The following is an 18648-nucleotide window of genomic DNA, read 5'->3' on the forward strand; positions in this document are numbered from 1 at the left end:
ATTCTCTCCTCTGTTCCAAGCTGACTGACGGCAGACTCGACCTGTTATTGGTTTTGCAGGCAGGACGGGACGACTGTTAGCGATATGGTCGCACAGAGTTGACAGACATCACATAAATCCCGGCTGAGCTGTAATAATCCTCGTTTAGTCTCCGGGCCGAGTGTAACCTCCACCTGACAAGAGGGCTCATCAGTAAGATTGATAACTCCTGCTCGTGGGGCGGGCAGTCAAGCACAAAGTTGTATGAGTACCCATGTTATTAATCAGATTTTATACTTAGAAATATCTCACAACTTCTCAGGATTACTGCCCATCCATGAATCTACGTCGTCTTCAGGGTTTCTGCCCCCGTGTATTTCTGTTTTCACATTATAAGACATTATCGCTAATGACTGCTGCGGCATTAATAAAGCACACATCCTGTGCTGGTTATTCACTCTACGGTCTATTTCCAGCTGATTGTGGGGCCTTTACCTGCTTTCTCTCAACTGTTTGGGTTTTTTTTTTTAAATAATTGTCTAATAGGTAAAAAAAAAAAAAAATGAATATGTTCACAGTAAAACTCTGTAGTTTCAGGTTCTTCCTTAACTGAGAACAAACTCATAAAAACATTTTGTTTCCTTGGAGTTTTTCACTTAAAGGCAGTCATCTGTTCACGCTCTGCATGCCCCGTGAACAAATACATCTTAACACCGACGACGATCGCCGTCATAAATCTCTCGTCGAATGTCGCAGGAGCTCGAGGAAGTCGCCGGGACATAAATCATAACATGCTGTCCCTGTCTTTTATAAGTTATTTCACTTGCACTCGCAGATTTAAAGGCAGGAAACAGTGTCAGTCTGATGAGGAAGATTGTTGAAAACAAGATAAATAATTCACCGTCTTCACAAACACTTGCACACACATACACACACACACACACACACACACATACACACACACGGTCCTGCGAACATTCACATCCCACACTCGTGCATTTCATTTGCACATTTACTCTAACTCTTACTTTTTCCTTTAGTTACAGTTAGTTTACTCGGTAATTCGTCCGACAGTGGTTCATCTGGTGTGTGTAGTTAAGACAGAGCTCACATGTGATTAGAAATAAATGGGAAGACTTAAGCTGAATGACTTCCTTTAATCAAATAAACACACAGAGCATCGAGGGAGAGAGGAGCGCTCCAGGGACTGCTAAATACATCAGCGCATGCCAGGAACCAAGAGAAAAACATTTCAGGAACACATGAAAAGCGGTAATTACACTTCCCAACGTTTTTCTGTGCATTTGATTTGAATGCTTTTTGCATGGCAGCCTGACAGAAACACAATGGCACTCGCTCCTTTAAGGTGTTAACATCATTCAAACTGCAGGTGGGAGTGGGTCGTTATTCCGTTCTCCTTCTTCGGCAGGGTTATTAAACCCTGCGTGGGTTACTCTATAGAAAGCTCAGGACTTCCCAGCAGCGCTCATTATGGCTGTCTTACTACAGGTCATATTTCTGATGGTCTGCAAGAGCAGGGGTGTCAAACATAAGGCCCGTGGGCCAAAGCAATATCCTGTTTGGACTCTCACTCTGCTGGACAAGACATTGTTCATGAAATGGAAAGTGTTTGGTGGAGTTCTGCGCTCTCCGTGTGCTTTTCTAGTTCTCAAAAGTGAGAAATTCTCAAGGGAAAGAGAGCGCCTGAAGCGGCGAGGTTTCCAGAGAGGAGAAGTGTAGGCGCTTAAAAAGTTATTAATTGATAAGAGTGTCAATCTGCTCAAGTATCTGCAAGAGACGGGCCTCATTAAGAGAATTTAGGGCGACGGAGACTTTGGGTCACGTTCAGGCGCTGCGCCACCCGCCGCTGACACGAAGACGAAGAGGAGCCTGGTAACACTCACCTTTACCTCGAACACACACACATGTACTTTTACAATGAAAAAACTGAAAAAAAAAATCAGCCAATTCTACAACTGAAAATAATCCCAATTTAAGATGCATTGCCTTTAAATGAAGTCTGCTATCTTGCTGAAATATGCTTTAGAAGTGAATTTATCTTAAATCACAACTGGGATTTAAACTGCATAATGAAGAGTGAAAGAAAGAACACGGGTTCATGCAACACAACATCGAGGTTGTAACAAACACCAGGTTTGTCTTTTTTTTTTCAACTGGAGCAAGTGCAATGAGCGTAAATCCAGACTGTGAGGGTCAAAACATGCATTCTGAAAGCTGCAGAAATGGAGCAAGCAGGAGACTTCTCCCAGCAGTAGTCTGAGCTGAAAAACTGCAGCAGACAGGAATTCTGATCTTTCTTCATGACGCTGTTAAAAAAAATAAAAAAAATACATCATGAAGAAATTCAGTCATCAATAGATCTGTAACTGAATGTAGAGATTTTCATCACAGCACATTTAACAAAAACAAAGAAAACCTTCTTCATACATACGACACATGACGGTGTAGTGGACACCGCCCCAGAATGTCCGTGTTCTCTGTGGAGTTTGCATGTTCTCCCTGCTGCTTCAGCCAGACTTTGTAGTAAGCGATGAGCAGCCACACTGGGGAGCTGATGGAGGTCAAAGGTCATGCTGACCTGTCCGCTGTGGGATTCCAAAGTGGCCTGGAGGCTACCACCACCCCAAAGATATACGGCAAAAACATGAATTGAAAGTTAATTGGCGACGTTAAGTTTCCTGGAGGTGAGACTGTGAGTGTGTGTTTGTCCGTTGATGAACTGGAAACCTGTTCAGGGTGAATCCTTCCTTCACCCACTCAGCTGGGGTGGATGTGCTGGATATCTCTTAGTAGTAAGCATAAGTCTCCTGAAGTATAAAGTATATGGCAGCCCACCTATTTAAAGAAAAATGATTAAAAAAACATGATTCTATAAAGTTTGCAGTCTACTCGTATATTTTATTTGTATACATGTCTGCGTTTTAATTGGACTTGTTTGCAGCAAAACTGTCTGCTCTCTTTTTTTTCCACATTCCCTAATTCTAACTCATTATTCTTTCATTGTAAACCTTGTTCGAACGCCAGACTGTACTCCGTTCAATTATGGCTGTGCAAATTAAACACATTCAAATCTGCACTGGAGAAGCAGCCAGAGAAGATGAGTGAACATAAGAAGAGCAAGAAGAGGAATTTAAAGAAAAGAGAACAGAGGAGTTAAATTAATTATAACCAAACCGATTTTCTGGATAATAGTGTCCATGCCTGGATTTTTGGCAATGAAATTGAGTTTGGTTGGAGAAAAAAAGAATATATTTGGGGAGAAATGAAAGAATGTGCGCACGGAGGGAAAGGATTTAGCAGAGAGGGAGAGAGAGAGAGAGAGAGAGAGAGAGAGAGAGATGCTCAGGCTTTCATCAGTCGCATCTCTGGCTGTGGGAGGGGGGCTGGCTCGGCTGGCAGGAGTCTCGCGGCTCTCGGTAACAGACACAGTAGACGGCACTGACTCACACCGACGATGCGCACGCGGAGCGTTTTTCCTCCACTCCACCTGATCCGCAGCTCCAGCCGCCGGCAGCGGCGCTGACAGGAACACATACAGGAACTTTCCCCTCGTTTTCGGACGCTTGTTTTCTCCTCTCGGCCGTTCCTCGGTTCGTTCCGGACGTCGGATGAAGTGCGTGTGTTTCTGGCGCGTCAACAGCAGATGGCGGTGAGTTGAGATCGCCTCAAACACACCTGAGTGTGTCGGGACGGGACAAGGTGGGCTTTTTTTCCCCTCGCATCTGCCTCGTTGAGGGGGAAGAACTTGGTTTGGATCTTCTATTTTTGCATCCTCGTCCTCTTGATTTTTCCTCACTTGATTAAAGAAGAAAAAAGAAACAGCCCGAGTGGTCAGAGGGAATCAAAACAATCAAGTGAACAGCACTGGACGCGCACAAGGATGATACTCCAGATCCGAGACGACTAGACGGTCCAAACAGCCGCTGCCAACATGTTCAGGCGAGGTAAGGACTGGAGGAATCCGCTGCTGTTTCAGATGTGTTTCTCTGTGTGAGACTTCCGAAAAATTCTTCCACTGTGTGTGTGTTTTTTAATGTGGCCAAATTGAGTTGCAGATGAGTCTCCCAGTCCCCCCCCCCCGCCCTTAACCACTTCCCAGTCGTCCATTATTCGCTCTGGCGGTCAGGGCTGGAGAGCAAATTAAATATTTATCCACTTCATGTAAAAATCATTCCTAAAATAGCGAAGCGCTGCCGCACTGCAGTTTGTAGTGACTTGGATGCACGAGGACGGCGGGAGCTGCGCGTCCTTACGTGCGCGCGTGTATTCAGGAGGATGAAATAAGAGAAGAGTGTGAGAAGATGGCATCGTAAAAAGAGTGATAAAAGTTCACGATTTCAGCGTCTGTGGCTGGTGTTTCACACATTTGCGCACAATTACGCGTCTGTGCGTAATGGCGCTTTTGGTGCGTGCGTGGATAAATTGGTGTGACAAAGGAAAAAAGCTCAGTCAAACCAGGTGAGAGCGGTGCGTGTTGACTTGTGCCTACTCTGCATTGAGGGAGATGGTGGCCCTCCCACTGGGGGCCCCCTCCGGGGGTCCAGAGGGAATAAAACACCACAGCAGCTCGCAGCCACCGCCCGCTGTTTACCCCGACACTGACACGCTCCTCCTGTGTTGTGGTGAGAGGGAGTATTAAGTTTTTTACCACAATGACCTTGTCTGTGCAATGTGATGACAGGAAAGCTCCCATTCAGGGTTGCCAGGTCGGAGGCACAAAACAGCCACAAATAAAAAAAAAAGCAGCCAAATATATCAGAATTGAGAATATATGATGAAAAAAACACATACATGTGTCCAACAGTGCTGCTGACCAAGTGGCATCATAATAATTCAGTGTGTGAAGTCAATTTTATTTATGATTAAAGACTGCAAAACTTTAAATCAACATCTTTAGATACATAAACCGATCAATTGGAAAGTGCAAAACAGATACATTTTCACATATTTCATCATTTCTAGCTAAAGAAAAATGTGATAGATTATTTAGTCACATGCATGCACTCTTTACTGAAATTCTGAGTGTCACCATCCTACAGTTTAGTTTCAAAGGAACCTAAAATGACTTAATACATGCATTGGACATGTATTAAAAGCTTGTATTTTGTATTGTATTTTGTATTTTACTGCCACCAGACGGGAAAAAATGCAGGTTTTACCGAATATGGTCACTTTGCTGAGAAAAGGTTAAAAACATTTTTCTGTAATTGTTTGCCACATGTTATTTGGGCTATAATTAGGTTTACCTGTTCAGATTGACTATTCTCTAATGTTTTATTTCCATATTCATAGACAATCAAACAATGCTTCATTAAAGCCAAGGGTTTTTGAATGGGCTTCAGGATAACAGTGACATTCACGTAAACAAGCCAGTTCTGCTTTTTCATTCACGCATATTATTTATGCAATTTGCGTCCAAAACGGGTCTGCCCAAGCCCAACCCACAGACCAAAAAAACCAACCTGGCAACACTTAAAAAGTAGCCCAAATTCCAGGGGGAAAACCGCAGACCTGGCAACCAGCTCCAATCCCCCAACAGTCAGTCTTTTATCTGTCTAATCAACGTCAACATTGCACATTTATTAAAACAACCACTTCACTCATTTAGCTTCCATGTCAAGGAAAAGACCTTTTCTAACAGTCATACTTTACAATAATATTTCACTACACACACACACACACACGCACACACACTCATACACAGCAGACAGTTCAAAAGGAAGTATTTTTAGTGTGGAGTGGTGGTGACTCATCTGCCAATCGCCCCTTTTCAAAAAAAAACATGGTGAATGTGGAGGGAAAGGCGGCTTGTCAGGGAACTGTTTTGTGACGAGCGCGGTGCACGGCTGAATGAACCCCGAGAACATAATAGAAAGGCATTCTTTAATAGAGACACTGGAAGTCTGTCATTTGTCATTTCAATGCAGCCCGACGCAGAGAAAGGAAGCGGCACACGCATACGTCCGTGCACATCATAATCTATTAGCTCGCCGGGTTGGCCCGAGCCGGGGCACAAGCTGGGCGATCTCCTCATTAAGGCTCGGACCTAATGGGCCTGACAGAGGGCTGATTAGTGCTGTCATTGTGTGTGTGTGTGTGCGTGCTTGTATATGTGACATAGCAAAAGTAGACGCGGGGAAAGCTCGCTGGCTTGAGGGAGACAAGCTTTAATTTTAATCTTCCTGTAATTTCAGATGGATAGCACCCACCCGCACACGCGGCCAAAACGCGGCGGTGACGGCTGATGCCTTGCTTTATATCTCCTCCTACAAATATGCGCTTGTCACAATGATAAAAAAAAAAAGAAAAAAACATACAGAGTAATTGTGCAGTCTGCATGAGATACAGTTATCTGTGTCTGTCACCTTTACCCACAGTATCTCTCTGCAGCAGGATAAAACAAGACAGAGCGAATGAGGAGAGCAGGATAAGTGTTTTTGTGTAATGAAAACTCTCCCCCTCTCCCTCCCTCTCTCTGTTTCTCTGCTTGGCCAGCTCCTGCTGCCAGATTCAGTTTGAGGGAAGAGAGGCCTGGCAGGCTGATTGGCTACGAGCTGGCTGGTTTTGGGAAGCGGCCGAAGCTTTGTTTCCCAGCTTGTTTGAAGCTGGATTTGTTTCCCTTACTTGACTTTGCTTCTCCTTCTCCCAACTTATCACATATCTGTCCTTTTATCTGCAGCTCAGCACAGCGGCGTCAATTCAGATCCTCAAATTCAAATCAAAATGAGTGTCTCTTGCTGTAAATCACTGGTATAATAGCCTATTTTAATGCTTTTTCACCTATTGACTTGTGATTACTACACGTTTTAACATGAGCAGAGGTTTAGGTTTTTGATCCATCAAATCATTTTTTCAGAAAATGAAGCCCAAGTCAAAGTGCAGAGCACATTCCTCACATCAGAACCAACAGCTGTGGATACAACTTCGCATTCATACCGACCATCGATCCATCTACCACTTGTCCAGCTCAGTGTTCGGGTGGGAATATAATGAGGCGGGCACCCTGGAGGGATCAGGACATTTCATACTGGCCATTTGGAGCAACATGTTAACCTCAAATTCACATTTTCAGACTGAAGGAAGAAGCCTGGACTATCCTTAGAAACTAAATGATCTGTTTAAAATGAGTTTGTTAGCTCACATAATGTGCTTTTGGTCATGACTTCATGATGTTAACCTGCCTTTCTCATCATGTCTCACAGTGAGGTCCAAAAAGCTAAAGTGATGGCATTTTCAAATCTGAAGGACAAACACGAGCACACTCCATTTTTTCTCTCTGACCTGAGGTGGCCACCTTCGTGTTGAAGCTGATGGCCGTATTGATCGCTTGCTGCTTGGTTTGAAGGTTTACAAAGCATCGAGATTTCAACATTTGCTGCTGCAGAGCGGCTGCAGACACGTTTGATACATTCCTTCAAATTCTTCACATATCTGCACCAAATCGGCTTTAATTAGATATTTTTGTCTTTCTCAGAATTAAACAATCAAGTAATCGTAGATTTAGAATAGTCCCAATAAAGGCAACAATACTTTTGATATTTATTTGGGAAATATAACAGACGCATTTCCTGTTTGTTTTCTTGTTTTAATCTTTTCAGAATTTAATTTACTTTGGTGCGTTCAGATGGAGGTGAGGACATGATTTGATTTGGTGAACATTATTGCCGCTGCTGACGCGCAGGAATAAGAAATGTGTCAGAGGCATTTTTAGTTTGGAGGGGTGAATCAGCTCTATTGATCAGAAATATCTTTGGATCTCTCTGAAGGACAGATGGCACCAGAATCACAGTTAGCTCACAGTCAGGATTGAAACGTTTGCCAAATGGACCGAAGAAAAAGAACTCTACGCTGGTGGTTGGATTTATAAGCAGCGGCTTTCGATGAAGCGAGGATTGTTTGAATATACCCCCCTTTTTTTTCAATTTCTTGACATTTTACATATAAGTGGGGAAGTTTTCACATTTTGCAGACTACAAGTTGACACATGACACTTTCATATTCCTAAATTTACTTTCACAAGAACATATGAAAAGGAAGTTTTGGAAGATAAGTTTATGAGTGGCGGTCTCTCCCTGAGCTTTCTCAGACACTCCAAACTTGTTCTGCTACTTCCATTACTTTTTGTTTAAATTATTCTGTTGAACTTTTTTTCTTTTTGGCAACATTTTAATCACACTCTCAGTCAAATATGATTTTTTTTTGGGAGCATTGTAGCAGATTTCTACCATCTAGCATTCCCATGTATTAGTTTATCTTTTAGCATGACCAGCAACAAGTATAAAAACTAAATCTGACTTATAGACTAGAAGATCTAGTTCTATTTCTATCTTCACATACACTACAACCACAGATAAGTATTAATGGCCTAGAGAAGCTTTCCATTCATCCATTCAGATTCTGCACCGGTTGATAAAGTGTGTGTCCAAGCAGACATTGATTAAGATGCCGGGCACACACCAGAGTGGACAGGTCATAAAAAGCATCATAAAAAAAGAGAGCTAAAGCAAACTCCACAGAGCGAGGTGTTAGATAACCCCGGCTATCTGGCTGTGAGGCGACCGGGCCAACCACCGAATGTACAAATGTAATTCTCAGACAAGGCCTGATGGGCGTCTTCCCGTCACTGATTAACGGTCTAATTTATGGACGTTTATTTGCAGAAAAACAATGTCCCGGTGAGGTGAAAGTCACCGTGAATCTCCCTGTGTTTCTCCTGTGTGTGTCATGAATTGATGGAGCTGAGAGGTGCACGCAGTTCGATGCTTCCGTTCTTCACCCGGCTCTGATCCACACTGCAGCGGCGGCACATACAGTAGGGTCTGTGGTTTTTATAGAGCTTGAGTCACATAAGTTCAGTCTATATGGCTGACAGCATGATTTCATAACGTCGGCCTTTAAAGACACATCACTGTCTCCTCCTCTTTTCTTCTTATCATGACTTCTTAACACGGTTTCATCCTCTCACTTTTATTCTTGGTCCTGCCAGTAACTATATATATATATATGTGTGTGTGTGTGTGTGTGTGTGTGTGTGTATGTACTGTGATCCTCGAAAAAATTTGCAATATCTGAAGCCCTCAAATGTTCTCTGGTCTTACCGTCTGCCATGATAATCTGTAATGAGCTTCAGTTCTGTACTGAAATTCAAAGATCAATATCAATATATGATGGTAAAATTGCGAGTCGCCGTTCTTTCAGGGTACAGCCTCAGCGTTGCTCGAGGGCCCGCGGGTTTCTCTGAACCATACTCCTAAGACTCTTGACTTTTTATGAAACTCTCCAGCATTCCTGTTTCTGCTCAACTTGAGTTTAAATTAACGAGAAATATGATCCAGGTAACCATGTGATTGTTTTATATTTTTACACTTTCAGCTATGAGCTTGAGCCCATCAGCGGTTCAAATCCCAGTGGCCATCACCGCTACCCTTTAAATATGCCGATCACATCATACTTGAACAGAGTATTCCAAATGCAAATAACATAAGACCAATTAGCACTCCTGTCTCACAGTGACAGCACCGCTGAGTCCAGGCTTGAGGCATTTCACTTTAGCGTTTTCATGTTCTCTTTGTGCACGTTTGATCTCTCAATCTGTAATAAGTGTAATTTTCTATTCAACTGCATGAACCCGGTACACCCAGCCTTTCTCCAAGAGGCAGCAGCGTTCCCCTCCAGAGTGATATGGAAGCATCAATTAAACAAAATGCATCTAGCTATACAGATTAATGTTCACGACAGAAAATATTGTCTCCACTCCGGCTCCATTTACACGACAACATTCACAAAGTGAAAACGCACAACTTCCGTTGTGCATTTGGTGTCCGTTTACGCGGCAAAGGTGAAATTGCAAAATTTGGAATTTTTACTGGAAGCGGGGCCTAAAGTGCTCCTCTCAGCATGAATTTGATCTCGTCCGAAGGTTCGTCTCATGCCGTGAGACACGGAGTATCATGCAGTGCATCAGACGCCAGGCTGAGGAAAGCCTCGTGTCACGTCTTTACCGTCTCTCCCTCCCCGCGCTGACACTCGCTATGGCACACATACATCCTGCCCGCAGGCCGCTGTCAAGTCTACAGTCGAACAATTAGAGGCCACCGCTGCTCTTCTGCTTTGCCGTGCGCGCGCGTGTGCGCGCGTGTTCAGTGTGATCGTCTCGGTGGACGATAATAACATATGGATTAGTGACAAAATGTTTATTCGGGTCGTGAAGCACCAAATGGTGGCGTAATGGAGTGCCGAGATTGATCCAAATTTGCTGTTGCAGCGCTGACGTCCTGAGGCGGCGGACAGATTTTACAGATTAGGAGACGATGCAGGAACAGGGCACTCTGTGTGGATCCTGCGGACGTCTTCCATTAGACGGCCGAATCATCTGGGGATCTGATGACTGGGATGGAATTCATATGATAATCAATTACTTCTCTAATGCGAGTCACAGTGGAGACCAGGATGAAATGCACCACCACACACACACACACACACACACACACACTGCGAGCATCCATGTGATGGCTGTGCATATCAATGACCTTTGCAACCCCCCCCCCCCGCCTGAGCTCAAGGTCAGCCACAGACTGCGCCTTTCTTCCGCTGTATCCGGAGTCTGGTGTGGTCTGCCAGCTCAATTATGCTTTACGGTTAAAGTCGCACAAGTATTTCTTCCGGAGCGTGCGAAGCATTCGTAATCGATGCGCCGTGTGTAACCCACGTTAAAATAATTACAGGCGCTGATGTTTTACAGCTTCGAGCTTCTAAACTGGCGAAGTCTCACAAACACAATGGGAAAAACACTTAATGAGCAGAAATTGTTTTGATGCTAAATAAACAAACACCAAGTGCTACAAATTATGTAGTGCGGAGCATGAAATGACATTTCACAATGGCCCCTTTGGTGCTTTATTCTAACTTCCCAGCCAAGTAAAGCTTTATTATGCACTTTTACATAAAGGGAACAAAAAAAAAAAACAAAAAAAACACTGGTTTTCCTCCTCCATTAATTTTTTAGTAGGTTACAATGTGAGGTTATGGAGCCAGCCTGCTCCAGTAAAATAAAAAGTTACTCAACTTTTGCAATGTACAAACTGTCAGCTGACCGGCAAAAAAACAAAACAAAACAAAAAAACCAATAAACAAAGCAGAAATAATTTATTTCTCCATTTGCTCTAATTAGACTCATACTACTCGTTTAATTGCCACTGCAGTAAAGTGCTTGCTGGATTGTTGGGAAATATGGCGCACTAATTTGCTGGTGAATCTCAGAGGTTTACCTTCGGCGCCGGCTGCACGCGCCGCAGGAAGGCCCGATGAGAATAACGTGTCCAATCAAATGAGACGTTATTCCCTATCAGGAGTCCCGCGAAGCTCTGTGATTGCAGGTCCGCTCGGTAACAGCTGGAGCTACTTGTGCATTTGTGTGTGTGTGTGTGTGTGTGTGTGTGTGTGTGTGTGTGTGTGTGTGTGCGCGCACGCGCGTGTGTACTCACATGTATGTCTGTGATAGAGTGAATAATCAAGGCAAAGAGTGAGATCCGTGGACGTATCTGCAAATGTGAGGAAGTCTGTGGATGAAGGCATAGAAATGTGCGCGCTCACATAGTAACGGAGTGTGTGTGCGCGCGTGCGTGCATGCGTGTGTGTGTGTGTGTGTGTGTGTCTGTTTGAGCCTCGGGAGTCGTTAGTGTAAATGTCAGTGCTGCAGCGGTTGAGGAGACGAGTTGAACGGTGGACCGACGTGATGCCGGTGAAGACATGCAGAGGAAAGGGACGAGCGGGAGATAAAGTGCCGAGCGGAGCCAGATAACATGGACTCAGACATTAAGTGAGTGATTATGGAGTGAAACGGACTTCACCTGCAGGATAAAGGAGTGCACACGCACAGAGTGAGAGAATGACAGCAGAAGCCGGTGGAGCTGATCGCGTTCTTTTTTTTTTTTTTTTGGCTGGATGACCTGTATCTCACTGTAACCCACAGAAAATATAGAAACATTTGGAATTGACAGAGTCGTGTGAAAATATGGACTGGATATGGTCATGTCCTTTAAACAACCTGCTTAGAGTCACTATTTGTGAATTTCAGGACCTTCACTGGATCTGATTGAGCCGCTTCTACCAGCGAGAGGTTTGTTTTTTGAAGTTTCATTTGAAGTTAGCTTTCTGCTCCCCGTTTGAACAATCCTACCGCACACGTCCGCGGAGCCGCCGGCTGCCGCAGTGCAGTGCCGGGGATCAGTGGACGGCTTTGGGGTCTTGTGTGCAGGCCCACAGTGTTGGTGATAAGGCTGGCAACAACTGGCGGCTTTCACTTTCCCCACCTATATATCACTGCAGGCTCAGGGAATTAAACCCTCATGACCTTATAGTCACAGGCTCCCTTAACCGGCTGAAATACTTAACAAAAAAAAAAAAAAAAAAAAACTTTGTAAGTGTACCTAATAAAGTGATCAGTGGGCAAAGATGCTTCAAACACTAAACTAATTGTACTGACAGCAAAGTAGTCCTTAAAGTTCCCAAATCAAACCGGTACCGACACCAGCTTGATGGCGATACATAGTTCCTCTTGACTATTATGCAAATGACAACGTAGAAGTGGCTGATTGTGAAGAACAGCTGCTTATTCTTCAGGCTTCGACCCTCTTATGAGGAGAATGTCTTGATTTATTTATGATTGTTCAATTGTCACAAAATATGCAATGAATGAGTGTTTTTGACCATTTTCCAAGACGGATTTCAATAACCGGCAGTTCTTCAGTATCGCTGTGTGTTTTTTATTATACAGAGAAGCTGATGTTACGTACAAGTGAAGCTCGTCTGTGAACGAACAAGAGTTCAGGGCCTATTAAATATGCACCAAGCTTGTTTTCTTTACTTTATGCTAGGTAAGGACCTTTTTCAATATCTTTGATTGCATATTTTTCAGAGCAGATATCCCCAACCCCTGACTGGCCGAGCGCCGAGACGAAGAGTTCTGTTATTTTTAGAGACACGGAGGAGACGGTCAATGATAAGTCGCACTAATGTTGGTAAACTGGAGGCATAATCAGAGGCACTGTCCCTTCCATTCATTACTCGCTTCTTTTCTCAGCACTGCCCCCCCCCCACCACTCCTGGGGGTTTGGTCCGTCTCTGCGAAAGGACAGAAATATTAATGGACGTACGTCTAGTGTAGCCCACACACACGAGCAGGTGCAGACTGGAATTAGTAAGAAATACCATCCTGTGGTTTCCTTTTTTGACAATTTGACAAACTGTACATAATCTATGGTGGTGCAGCTATGATTAGCTCAACCAGCGAGGCCTCCTTGCTGTGCTTATATAAGCTCCAGGGCGAAAATCAGGACGACGTTTTAACCACAAATGCTTCTGAAGTTGCAGCACTTTATTTCGTCTTCATGTGTTTTGCGCGGCCTGCTGGTGAAGTGGCACTAATTGCCAAGAGGAGGGATTTAAGTTGGTCACAACTTGAATAATAATCATAAAAAAAGCTAATTACCCCCCCGCCCCAACATATTACACCCTGTATTAGAAGGAAGGCAATAGTCGGACTTCTCTTTGAAAACTGAAGTCACCTTTTATCAGCGCATGCTTCTCAGAAGGAGAAATAAATCCTTTGTGTCAAACTCCCATGCAGGATATATCTCTTCCGCCCCACTCCCCTCGATTCTCCTCTCCTCCCATGTCTTCTCCTCTGTAGCCGGTTCGCTCTGTACCTGTTGAATAATTGATCGCTGTTTTGGTTTCCGATAAGGCGTTTGGGGTCCACCGCTCTCAGCAGTACGGGCTTGCTTCTTCCCTCTCGGCGGATCGCACGGCTCAGTCCATCTCTTCGCCTTATTCACTCTGCCTCCCTCTTTCTTTTCTCATTCCTTATCTCCGCCTCTCCCCTCCTCTGTTGATATGCGGCACTCACATTCATTTCAGCATGTTAGCATGCGTGTTGTTTTGGAGCCAACAGCTGCGGTTTCCTCTTCTATTCTTGATAAGCTCTTCTCGTCCTGATTACAAGCCACCGTGCAAAAACACAAGTAAAAAGGACAGATCTCAGTGTAGCTCGTGCTGCTGCAGATCCTCGCTCCCACGTGAATCGCTGAGCGCCACTCCGCTTGCACCCGGGTGTTTACTTGGGGCGGGCGACGTAAAGTTTCGGCTTTGAAGCGGTCGATCCATCATGGCAAACACTTCCTGAAATGTGTGTGGAAATCGGCCGCTTGCCAATTAGCAGAATTTACAGACTTCCCCTAAAACTGTCAGTCACATCCCTAAGAGTTTCAACCTGACAGTGTAATTAGTAGTGTTTTGAGACGGCGCTCGAGAGAGAACAGCAGCATTACTTGTTTATTCACAAGCCTCAGGCTGTGTTCCCAATATCATTTCAATGGGACTGTGTGTTGATGCAATGTGGGTACCAATGCAGACGGCTTTCGTAGCAAAAAACCCACAGCTCGCTTCGACTTTGACCAGAATTCCATGAAATGTGAGTGTGATCTGAAGCGCCAGTCAGACATGAGGCAACATACAGCGCTTCAGAGACGCATAGATTTACATTAGCAATAAGACATTAGGGAGGCATTAAAACTGCATTGAGGACGATATAAACAAGGTAATTCAAAGTGCTTCACAGCGGCGTGATACGCATTCAAAGTGAGACATTTAGAGGCGGTAATGCTGCATTCTGAAGACAATAAAACCAGAAGTGATTATGTTAAAGACGTAAAAGGGATTGAAGCAAACACGGGTTTTACAATGAAATGTAAATAAAACGATTGAATTTGCGGATGATATTACTTGATAGAGAAATATTTTACAATTTGTATTCCGACACACAGACCAGCAGCAGCGTTTCAGAGAGACACAGCAGGTCTTTTAAACTAAACTTGTCTTAAAACTTGAAACAACACCAAGATCTCAAGAATAACTTATAGGAGTTTGATGGTTCCTTGAGTCTAAAAACATATTTTTATAATTTTTTTTCTCAAAAGAAAGACAAAAATCACAATGAGTGAGTTATACTGCATCATGATTTCTGCTAAGCTGAATAAGCAGACGTTCGATAGTAGAGGCGTGAAAATAAATCCTTGACAGAGATTTGACTCAATAAGATTCTCAAGTTTGTTAAAAATAGAGTTTTCTCAAAACTACGAATGAAATGTGTGGCCCTGTGCTACGAGAGCTTATTTTCTCATTTAAAAAAAGAAAGAAAAAAGAAAAACCGGTCTAAAGAACCTCAAAGGACTTTAGGACGACTCGCTCAACAAGTCAGTCACATTCAGTGTGAATATTTGTTGTCTGTTATATGCAGAATATTGTGTTTTTGGGCCAAAGAACCTGCGACATGCACTCCATTGAGCTTTGCACTTAAACCTCCCAAAACAAAATGTTTTGTCCTTTCTAATTATCGGGGACTGAACCCTGGAAGTCGTCTCCCTGCTGCCCCATCCATTCATGCTGAAGCAGGGCACACGTTGTTACTTCAGAGCTAAAAGTCAATTTCATTTACTATTTATGTTGTTTTGTCTGGCCCCTGAAAACTCTCCTCATATAGAGTGCTCAAGCATCCTAAAACGTGTATTAATATGCATGCACACAATCTACTTTGCAGCCTCTCTGTATTCCCTTGACTCCTGGAGCCCACTGATTTGCAACTGTCTCTCTCTCTCTCTCTCTCTCTCTCTCTCTCTCTCTCTCTCTCTCTCTCTCTCTCTCTCTCTCTCTCTCTCTCTTTTTTTTTCCTGATGCCTCGGTGCAGTAAAGTGTTAAGTGTCTGTATTGGCTGTTACTCAGCATGTGGGGAATTGAAGGAGATGGGTTAAAGAGGGAGAAGAGTTCATCAAACCCCGGACAACAAGTCAATTCCTTCTGATTTACCACATCAGTCCAATCTGTCCTGCAGAGCTCCCACACACACACACACACACACACACACACACACACACACACACACACACACACCTGCACATACATAATCAGACTCATACAGACACACACTGACTTCCTCAGAACCCCCTTTTTTTGCAACATTTCCCACCTCTCTCTCTCTCTCTCTGTCTATCTCTCTCTCTCTCTCTCTCTCTCTCTCTCTCTCTGCTGCAGTATAGACAGACAGCAGAGGCAGCTCTAGCGGTCTTACATAACTATATCACTGCATTAACGAGCCCATCTGCCTGTGACTGGTGCCGATGCTTACATTGGGGGAGCTGTTTCAACGAAACGCCCTCATTACAGGGGCTCTACCGGCACTAAGACCGCCTCAGCAGCTTCAGCAGGATCACCATCTAAAAACACTCTAAAGCGGTTTGATTTACTAATTGCTTCTCTCTGTTTCAAATGGGAAAAGGGACGTTTTTTGAAGCTGTTGTCGGTGTTTTGTAGCATAAAAACATTTCCCATAATTTCTTTGTTTCTTTTTATTTCTCATACAAGGACAATTTTACAAAAAGCAATTTCTTAATCGGTCCATAAACATTTTATGATTAAACGAAATAAAGATATTTCGATATTTTTGCCTGATTCTCTGGAAAAATTGCCGCAGATTTCTGTCTGCATTGTGCACTCCTCAGCGCTCAATGTTTCTCAGCCTTCTGGGAACGCCGGCATCGATTGCAACCACTTCCTGGTGACCTTTTCTCAACCCAGCCATAACCATTACTGGTCCAACACTTACTCTTACCCTAACTGTTCTGTCCTCGCCTCGGCATTTTGGCTCGGGCCGAGCGCGGTATCTGTTCCCGTCAGTTCAGTATCCGTACGTCTCTTATCTGGGGAGCAGTGTCCGCTCATTTGTTGGCCTCGGGTTTTGGAAAGCGCACTCGGGATTGGAGGTTTGGAGGTCACGGCCCCCGGACGCCGCTCTGTGGCAGCCCGCTGCTCCAAGCATGTGCAGTTAAGGTTAATTATGAAGAGGATGGGCTAAATGCAGAGAAGCAGTTTCCCCACGGGGGGAATCAATAAAGTATGTTTTTCTTCTCTTAAAGATGCTTTTCCGCTGCAGGAACTTTCACCAAGTGCTGAAAAACATCTCAACAACTTTCTGTGTTTCTCACACTGAAACCAGGGCTTGAAAAAGAAAGTCCCTGGTATGGGGTCAGGGCTTCCTAAAGTTTCTGACACTTACAGCATTTTGTCTGCAGTGCTTATGTTACCCACTGGATGTGTGTACAGTTTATTAAACCAGTTGCTTCGTTCATCGGCATTGTGCTTCTATCAGTTTAATGACTGGAGCTCTTCTGCCGTTTTGGATCCGCCTTGCTATCAGAGCGCTGCTGTTGTTCCAGCGTTGACTCAATGAACCTCTTTACAGTGCAATAAAGCTCAATCAAAAACAACACAAGTTCAATTTCCTTCGATGTGTAAAACCCTTCTAACGAGGATGGCGGCCTCTACATTGCTTTTATTGTTGGTCTTCTTCCTGCTGCCTCAGTTAGTTACATTCATTACGTTTCCCTTCATGAAGAGCCTGGAACACTTCTAGGATTTAGGTCGCGGTTTTGGCGTCAAAATGAGGTTTGACATGACGAGACCTCAGTTTAGATTAGCCATTAAACGCGTGTTTACTCAAAATAGGGTTTGATTTTCTCTTTAGAGGAACACAATGTCAGTATGTAAACAGGTTTAAGTCCCTGCTCAAGTAACACACACACACACACACACACACACACACACACACACACACACACACACACGCTCTCCGCTCTCCAAAAGTTACTTTAATGATCTTCATGCTGTTCCGTTTCCACTGATGCTTGAATCAAAGTTCTGACTAAACTCCTGAAATAGCCTTCAGGACAACAGAATACCAAAAAAAGCCAACAATGAGTTTTCATGACAAAGCTGCTGCATAAGAGTTCTGGCCCGACCACACAAAGACACTGACGCATGAAATGGCTGAATGTGTATTTGGTGGGAGTGTGTTTGACGCGTGCGCCGGGGTGATGAGCGGAAGTATAAAGATGGAGTGATGTGAGAAAACAGGAGATGAGGGACGTGTGAGAAAGTGTTGTTTGTCTGCTGCCACAGCTTGTTTGTGTCTTCAGTCTGCGTCTCATTATAACGCCGAGACGCGGTGCGTGTGTATTCACAAGAGTGTGTGTGTGCGCGTGTCACACTTAGCCTTATATAACAATCAGATGCTCAGCTGGGGACACTGTACGGATGAATCCCAGGACGGCCTTTTATTTGGAGCGAGTGCGGAGAGTTTTTCTTTTTTTTTGGAACACAACTAAAGAAGTAATCAGAGGAAAACTTCCACAGAGATGGAAGGAGTCACAAATGAGTACTCACACTAATATTCACACACATCGCTGCACAAGCCTGCAGTCACTTTAATGATGCTGAATTAGGAGTCACACACTTGCTCTTTTCCAGCCCAGCAAGCTTTTCCCTGTTTGGCCTTTTACAGCTCTTTTTGACACGTAAAACTCAAACATTTGTTTTTTTAGGTTTATTCGTAACTTTCATTAAAACACACAGGACCTGATCTACTAAAGTTTCACTAAAGCAAGTGGGATATTCAACAAGTGAAGCTGCTCCGCTAACGGGATACACTGAGGATTGTGCAAAATAACACACACCACTGAAAAAGTTTTTTTTTTTAGGCTGAGTTCCAGATCGACAATCCACAATTTGAATTACTATTGTATTGTTTTTGATTGATGT

General features: G+C 43.9%; 1 protein-coding gene across 1 annotated transcript in view; it reads left to right on the forward strand.

Annotated features, from left to right (window-relative positions):
- Positions 1–3832: 3832 nt before the first annotated feature.
- The window catches only part of rtn4rl1a (reticulon 4 receptor-like 1a), a 93653-nt gene continuing 78837 nt past the window's right edge, over positions 3833–18648 (forward strand). The window contains exon 1 of the mRNA XM_030101850.1: positions 3833–3944. Coding sequence (XP_029957710.1) covers positions 3932–3944 — 13 coding nt within the window. The 5' untranslated portion in view covers positions 3833–3931. The remainder of the gene's footprint in view (positions 3945–18648) is intronic.

This window comes from Salarias fasciatus, chromosome 10 (assembly GCF_902148845.1).
Source record: "Salarias fasciatus chromosome 10, fSalaFa1.1, whole genome shotgun sequence".
Classification (NCBI taxonomy): domain Eukaryota; kingdom Metazoa; phylum Chordata; class Actinopteri; order Blenniiformes; family Blenniidae; genus Salarias; species Salarias fasciatus.